This window comes from Kryptolebias marmoratus, linkage group LG14 (genome assembly GCF_001649575.2).
Source record: "Kryptolebias marmoratus isolate JLee-2015 linkage group LG14, ASM164957v2, whole genome shotgun sequence".
In the NCBI taxonomy this organism is placed as follows: Eukaryota; Metazoa; Chordata; class Actinopteri; order Cyprinodontiformes; family Rivulidae; genus Kryptolebias; species Kryptolebias marmoratus.
Genome location: NC_051443.1, coordinates 2,991,216 through 2,999,519, shown reverse-complemented (window position 1 = coordinate 2,999,519; position 8,304 = coordinate 2,991,216). Strand labels below are relative to the sequence as shown.

The window sequence follows — 8,304 nt, the reverse complement described above, 5'->3', positions numbered from 1 at the left end:
GTTTCAAAATGGGAGCTCAGGCCTCATGGCCTGATGGCACAGAGGCAGACCAGTTACCTCACAAACAACATTCCATTTTCTCCAGGAATCCATTGTGTATCCAGCAAAGAATGTCTTCTCAGGGCAAGCTGGCTCTCCTTACCTGTCAGAGAGGTGACATTCCATGTTCCTAGAGCTACTTTATGACCCTCCCCTGCCTGAACGGACAAGCCCAAGGAGCCAAGGCTCATCCACTAGGTGCTCGCCAGCGAGCTCCCCCCTAGACCTGGCTCCAGGGGGGTGCCCCAGTTTCCCTATTCCAGGTGAGATATCCTGATAATTATGTTATTTGTCAGTCAGTACTACTCACAACCTGCAACAACCAACCAGGCCTACCCTACCAAGGAAATAGATGTGATTTATTTCTTACATGGGGTCCCCAGATAATGGTTATCCTGAGCGAATAGGGCTAAAGAAAACAACAAAAGCCCTATGTGCACAGGAATAGTTTTATCTAGAGGCCCAGGTATTAAATTAATTACTCCCCGATGTCTGCTTTTTATGTGGCGCATTCACACTGTATAACTGAAGCCTGAGATTTAGCTGAAATTTACGAACATCTTCCGGATATGATGTTAACGTGCTGCGTGTTGCGTAACATCCGCTTAGCGCTAGCCAGCTGATATAGTAGGCTACAAACAGAAGAAAATTATTCTTATTGCACAGAACAATGCATGATGTGAGCCACCATTTGCATGTGATTTTCCTCCTTCTCTTCAGCCTTTTGTGTTACGGGTCAACACAAAAGGTTATCTATGCACTCCAATTCAGCCTCCATAAATAAATAAAAAAATAATAAAAATGCATCCAGGAAACAAAAATTGCCTAATTACATATCGGATCCTGCTTATTTCTATCCAAATCACAGAGATGAATATTCGTACTGGATTATTATTATCAGGACCTCAGAGTTCAGAAAAATATAGTAGGTGATTTGCAAGGGAATTTTTACTTTACGAATTACAGACATGGCAGATTTGTGCGGGATTTACGACACAGACATTCTCTTTATAGCATGTGGTCCCTAGGTAAAAATAATCCCGTACAAATACAGCTAAAGAAAAAGATGAAGATGAAGAAGAAAATAAGGAACAAGACTATGATTTTAAGTAGTCTTCATATTCCTGCAGTGCTTCGGCTTAAAAAGTGACACTAAATGAACAGAGAAAACATTGATAGATATTTTCTCCTTTTTTATTTTGAGAATTATTTTAGTGTACATTGGAAAAAATTAGGTACTGTCTACACAACAAAGAAAAAATTACCCTTTATTACCATGAAAACAATTACACAAATCAAATAAATGCCACACTTAGATATATGATTCCAATATAGAAACCAAGATTTGTGGTGGTCATCATCAAGTGTTAGACTGGAATTACTCAAAGCAGCTCTGTTTACCGTATTTGCACAGATCTGAAGAGTGTCAGTTCATCAAAGATGAAGTATCTGACAGCAATGAGCACCATCCTCACATGAAAGACAGCCAGAGCCACTAGATGTAAAATACTCTCACTATCTGTGTATCTGCTTAGCTCAGACAGATGAAAACAACACTGTAGAAATGCAAACTACATAAGTTACCAGATGATTCCACTACATTGTTTTCACCTGTCAAAATGAGCAGCTGCAAAGATCTTTACAATAATCTTGTTTCACTGTTGACCTTGGCTTAAGTAATTCATTAAAGTATACTTTAGTAAAAGCGGACGTCAGTCTTAACATTATGAAATGTGTACAAATCAAAACCATAATCTAAAAAATTCTCAAACTAATAGAAATATAAATGAAAACAGACCCTATGCACCTTTTTTAACCAAGCAAATAGGCTTTAAGCTCTGCAACCATGGTTTCATTCTCACATGCTCTAAGGTACAACAGCTGTAATGAGCTACACACTTACACTAACTATACCATCCAAGACTTACAGGGAAATAAATAGTGAGACCTCAATCATAAAAACCACACACCACCAGTATCAGGGTCCACCTCACAACTTCAGACTCAACAGTTATTTTTAGAAATGTGATCAGAAGTGCGACTGGGAGTCGGGAAGAATCCAGAGAGGAGGAGCTACATCAAAAGTGGTGCTGATGGAGAAGGTTTCTCTTTACGCCTCCAGTTCAAAGCCCATGCCCACTTTGTGTCCACCAGCATTGAAGTTCTTTCCGTCAATGAGGGCCGAGAGGGTCACCTTAACACCTGCAAAGATAAGGAAAAAACACATCTCAAAAAATTCAGCTGTTTGTAGGCACAACTTTCACTAGAACTGCAAGCAGGTATTACTGGCGTCCAAGTCCCTTGACTTTGAGTTTGCAAATAGTTTTCTTTGAGACGCAGTAAGCCACGCCCACTTTATTTGAGCAATATGGCCTTTTAGGTTTGACTTAAAGGCAATGACCTAAAGGTCTGTGCCAAATTTCTGATAAGTCTTTTGCATGAACAATTTTGGATTATAGTGCCCACATAACTTAATGTTTGTCAATTTTGGTCCAGTAATTGGCTGCCCCAAGAGCAGTTTAAATTTCATCTCATCAGCCAGTGGCGTCACTAGGCCTGTTTTAGGGGGGCTTCAAAAAGATTAATAAACTTTACTTTCAAATGAACACTTAACAATGGAACTGGAACACAAAATAAACAAAACAACCGAAAACAAAAATAAAATGGACTCTCAGTCTCCGTTAACAAAAACTGCACTTGAATAAAAAAACAAAAAACAAAACGGAAATAAAACCTACATTCAACCAAAACAGTACGGATTATTAAGTCTGTAAACTAAACTGCCCTTTAGTTTTATATAGAGAAGACAGACAAAACTGCCAGTTTTATAAACAAAAAGTGCAAACTAACAAAAGCACATGGCAACAGAAGCACAAATGTGACATACTGGCTCACAAAGGTTCAGCGGTTTGCCTCAGTCATTTGTTTTGAATCCGAAGTGCTCCCACATCGCTGCTGTTACTTCGAGCTTGAAACCAATTCCATTTCGTTTTTTCCCCCAATATCAAATAGCACTTCTTTAGGTTGCTAACTCCTAGCGGGGGTTAACGCTAAAGAGGTACAAGCCGAGGTGCCTTGGCTGGCTACCTGACGCGATAGGCCACGCCCCCCTGACGCAAAGAGAAAGGGGCGGGTCAGTAAAGAGCACCGGAGCCTTTTGACATCCAGCATCTCCAGTAAAAACAAAGAGACACGAAGGAACGATAATGCCGATAAATGAAACTTATCGACCTCATTTTTTTTATCATACGATTAATTGATTTATCGTTTATCGCGACAGGCCTACTTTGCATTTCAGTAAAAATCCACATCTAGAAACAACTTGATGTGTCATTATGAAAAAATCTTGCTTTCTCTCTCTCTCTCTCTCTCTTCCTTTCTAATGTATTAAGCTCGGTCAAAGCCAGTCATCTGATGGTGACTGGTTTTGACTGCTCCTTTGACAGAGCACCTGTGCCCACTCTCGAAACTGTGCCTGCAGTCAACCTACTTCACATATGGGGGGCAATATTATAGGCAGAAACATGGGTGTGCCATGGGGTCCCCAGTTTCTCCCATTGTTGCAAACCTGTAAATGGAGGAGGTAGAAAAGAGAGCCTTGCCGTCATTCACAAGGACATACCCAAGTCATTGCTTCAGGTATGTTGATGACACCTGGGTCAAAATTAAATCTCAGAAACAAATATTTCACTGATCACATCAACTCTGTCTGAATAAATATATAAAGTTCACACTAGAAGAAAATGGCAGGTTGGCCTTCTTGAACTGAGAGGTCAGTCTCAGATGGAGGACATTTGGAAATTCATGTTTACTGCAAACCCACCCACACAGACCAGTACTTTGGTTTGACTCCCATCACCCTCTGGAGCACAAGTTAAGAGTCATTAGAACTCTGTACCATAGAGCAGACAGCATTCCCACAAACTCAGGAGTCAGGGGGAAGGAAAAATCCCACACAAGACAGGCCCTGGAGCAATGTGGACATCCCAGTGGCTTTCAAACCCCAAAATACACTATGTCAAAGACTGGTTCACCCCAAAGATCCAGTCTCCTGGCACAGAGTAACATTATGTATGATGTTAAGTGCCAAGAGGACTGTGGTCAGTTATACATCGAAGAAACATTGGGGAAACAAAGCAGCCATTGTCCAAAAGGATGGCCCAGCGTAGAAGAGCAATATCATCAGGCCAGGATTCTGCGGTTTACTCTCATCTGCAGGCCAGTGGTCACTCTTTCAGCGATGAAGATGTGCACATCCTTGATAGAGAGGAATGTTGGTTTGAGAGAAGAGTAAAGTAAGCCATCTTTGTGAAGAGACCCTGTCCATCATTAAACAGGGGCGGAGGCCTCCTTGTCCAACTGTCCCCCTCCTACAATGCTGTTATTGCAAGTATTACCTCCTCTGTGAATAGCAAGCAGCCATCAGGGCCCTAACAATCGGTCATTAGGCTGATGGTCCTCTTTTGCTTGTGAACAACAACTGGTTAATTCACTATGTGAAGGTGCTGCTTATAAGGCTGAGTTTACTTGCAGTTCCTCAGACTGAAAAAGTCTTTTGGATGAAGGACAATGCGTATCATCTAAAAGGTAAATCTTACTTTTTTTTACTCTATTTATGCTTGAATTAATTTTTTTAAATTGATATTTTACAGACATTGATCTAAAGCTGTACCTTTCTCTCAATAAGCAGGAATCAGAAACAAATACAGACTGGAACCTGGGGATTTTTTCTGTCTTTTGTTAAAGGAACAGAATGTCAGATCATTGTAAAATAAGCACTGCAGAGATTTTTTTTTTTAAATTACTCGTCTGTTGATGATAGGCGATGAGGTGAGGGATGTTTGTTATTGCTGACTGTTGTTTTAAATCTGTAAAATTGAATTAAAAAAACACTATAAAAAAGAGATTAGCATGTTCTCAGAGATATTTCTTATGAAGACTGACATCAAAGCTGAACTGATCAGATGGTCTGTAACTTGTCGTCCTTAATGTCAACCTTCTTATTTTTCTATAAAAAGCTGTCAACAACCAAGCTGCATCCTATATTTAAAAATTCTATTGTAAATGTTTTTCCTAACATAGCACTTTGCTGTCAGACTGCAGGTTTACTTGTGGTTCCTAGAGTTTCTAAAAGAATGGGAGGCAGAGCTATCAGTTATCAGGCTCCACTCTTGTGGAATCAACTTCCACTTTCTGTTTGTGAGGCTGACACCTGTCTACTTTTAAGGCTAGGCTTAAGACTTTCCTTTTTGATCAATCCTATAGTTAGAGTTGGCTTGGGTTGCATGAGTTACCTTTAGTTATGCTGATATAGGCCTACACTGCTGGAGGACAAACTGACATTTCCTCACTCTACTGCTGTCTTTACTTGCTCTACTATCCATGTCTGTATTTGTAACTATTGCTGTCATTAACCTGTGTTTTTTAATGTTTTTTCTTCCCACAGAAACTACACCTAGACCAATCCTTTTATCTTTGTCTGTGTCTCTTTCCTGTCCTCTCAAACCCCAGCTGGCCGAGCCAGATAGCCCCCATCCTGGACCTCGTTCGGGTACGGCAGGAGGTTTCTTCCTGTTAAAAGAAAGTTATTCCTTTCCAATGTTGCCAACATGTTGCTCAGGATGGGGGAGAGGAAATAAAGATTCAATGCAATCTGCTGGCTTCCTTGGATAACTTTCACCGATTGGCATTTCCAATGTACTATAATAGCAATGAATTGAATGAATGAATGATTGTAAATAGATTTGACTTTTTTTTTCTTTTGTATAGGCCCTGACATCATTTATGTTGTGCATTAGTACGGTATAAACAAACTGATTTGAATTGAACTTTCCAAGAGAAGCAACAGGTTAGGAGGTAGTGCTTGTTATTTTCATTTGATATGGAGCAAGCTACACGAAGGACACATTTTCTCATTTATTGTTAATTTTTGTAAAATCTTTAGCCTCGTTGTCAAACAACTGTGCTGTTCCTAAAAAAATGAAATATATGTTTTTAAACCAAATATAAGGGGTTGGTGAGAGCAATATTGTTTGCCGTGGATGGCAACCTACCTGGTCGGAGGCATTGAGTATAGCCTATTCCTATCAGACTGGCATTGTTCACTTTGGCCTGAGGAGAGAAATGTGATGAGATGTGAAACAAGAACACCACAAGGCTTTGCAAAAGATTAGGTGCAGCACTCACAGACAGAGAGGAGTCTTTGTCCAGCTTGTACTTGGCAGCAATGCCAAAGCGGGTATTGTTGCTGCCGGCGGTCCAGGCCAGAGTGACTGCAGTCTCCAGCTCATCATTCACCTTTTGGTAGATGGAGCCACCAAACTCGGTTCCATCATTACTGAAAGGGAGAGTAGATATTTAATCAGAAATTATGCTTCAACTGGGTGAGCAGCAGAAACAACAAATTCAGTGAAAAACACTTACACATTGGTGTGCAGCTGGAAGTCTCCAGTCCTATAGCCAAGGGCAAAGTTGTTCTGAGCCAGCTTGGATTTCGCTGTATCAAAGGCCATCTGGTAGCCAGCCAGCCAGCCTTCATAGCCCAACACTGCAGCAGCGTGGATGATGGGCCCCTCAAAGTCCACATCACAGCCCAGGTTCACATAATCCCGCTTGTAACCCGTTTTCAGCTTACCACTTTTCTTACTGAGGGAAAAAAAAAGTTTAAGCAGGTGAAATAGTCTCTCTACAATTTACAGCTCTATAAAAAGACCAAAATCTGCCACAAATATCTCCAACTGACTATTAACTAAGGGGGTCGCCCTGCCCCTCTAACAGAAAAGCCTGTCCTTCATGAAGATCATGGCATGAAATAAATTCTTAAACGTCTGTATGTGTTTGCATGTTACTAATTCACTGTGGTGGGGAGAGACACCTAAGACAATACATCATCACCTACCCCTACCCATCCCACCACTCCTACCTCCAGCGCTACTTCCACCAACCTCCCTGGGGCTATTGAATCTAAAATGTAACATTGCAATAAATGTGTACCAAACAAAGTGATGTGTATGAATGCTCTAATGCACCCCGAAGGTCATTATTAGTGTACAGACACAACCAACTTGCGTGCAAGACCAAAATCCTGTGAGATGAGAGAGAGAGCATGAGCTGGGACAAATGTTGCAACCAACTCAAAACCAGAAGAAAAAAAAAAACTATTTTTTTTATGTTCTCACAGTGAACATGACAACAATAGCAGCCAGATTAGCTTTCCTGCTCCAGGTCCAAGTGACGAACGCATTGCAGGTCCCCCAAACAAGCAGCCAAATACCAGTCGCCACCAGATGAGTGGCTTTGACCGAGCTCAATATGTTAGAAAGAAAGAAAGAGAGAGAGAGAGAAAAAGCAAGATTTTTTTTCATAATGGGACCTTGGAAGTGACACACCGAGCCATTTCTAGACTTGTGGATTATTACTGATATTCAGAGTGCTTGACACAAAAAAAGTAAAAAAGAAAACATCAAATATGTACATTATTAAGCGATCACAGATTGATGTCAGACAGGGTTATTCAATTTAAATTGAGCAATATATAAAATTACTTAAATTTAAGGTTGGTGTGGTAGTACCTGACTGGTCCCCAACACATATTCTGAGCACAAATAGATTGTGCAAGATCTTTGTTTTAAACGTTGCCATTAACTATTTGGAGTTAACTTTCTGGTAGCTAAATATTTTATAAACCACTAGATGAATTTTTATAAAATCTTTAAGAAATAATCATTTTAAGTGCATATACACCAGATTAACTTTTAGAGTAAATCCAATTTAAGATGGCCACCACATCAACCCCCTAGATATCTTTGGCAAATAAAGAGCAAATGTTTCCAAATCCACAGGACTTGTTGTCCATGATGAGAGGAATAAACACAGTTAAGGACTTGCTGAAAAATTTGTTCCCGTGTTATGGAGCTGAAATATTTGGTCCACCCCAGGTAACTTTAGCAAATAAAGAGCAAATGTTTTCAAATTCTCAAGGATAGTTGTGTGTGATGGTAGGATTGAACAACCTAAATCTTAAAATGATTGGTTAATCCCTGTCCCATGGGGTAACAAAATATGGCAGGGTGTGAGCTTCAGGCTGAAATATTGTTCTTCTCCCTTGAAAAGAGAAGAACTATGTTCCCATATATCATAGAATGATAGAGGAATATTTTAAAGGTATTTATTACATATGCTAGAGCTGATTATTATAACTACCAAAACATAGCAACTAGAGATATCTGTCATGACAAGGCTATATATATATATATATATATATAT

At 40.0% G+C, this 8,304-nt stretch overlaps 1 protein-coding gene across 3 annotated transcripts in view; it reads right to left on the bottom strand.

The window, feature by feature from the left end:
- Positions 1-1,215: 1,215 nt before the first annotated feature.
- zgc:56235 (uncharacterized protein LOC393186 homolog) overlaps positions 1,216-8,304 on the bottom strand; it is a 61,207-nt gene continuing 54,118 nt past the window's right edge. For all 3 annotated transcript variants that reach the window (XM_037979292.1, XM_017435060.3, XM_017435061.3), the window contains 4 exons: positions 6,463-6,684; positions 6,226-6,376; positions 6,093-6,150; positions 1,216-2,241 (listed from right to left, as the gene is read on the bottom strand). In XM_037979292.1, coding sequence (XP_037835220.1) covers positions 2,150-2,241; positions 6,093-6,150; positions 6,226-6,376; positions 6,463-6,684 — 523 coding nt within the window. In that variant the 3' untranslated portion in view covers positions 1,216-2,149. The remainder of the gene's footprint in view (positions 2,242-6,092; positions 6,151-6,225; positions 6,377-6,462; positions 6,685-8,304) is intronic.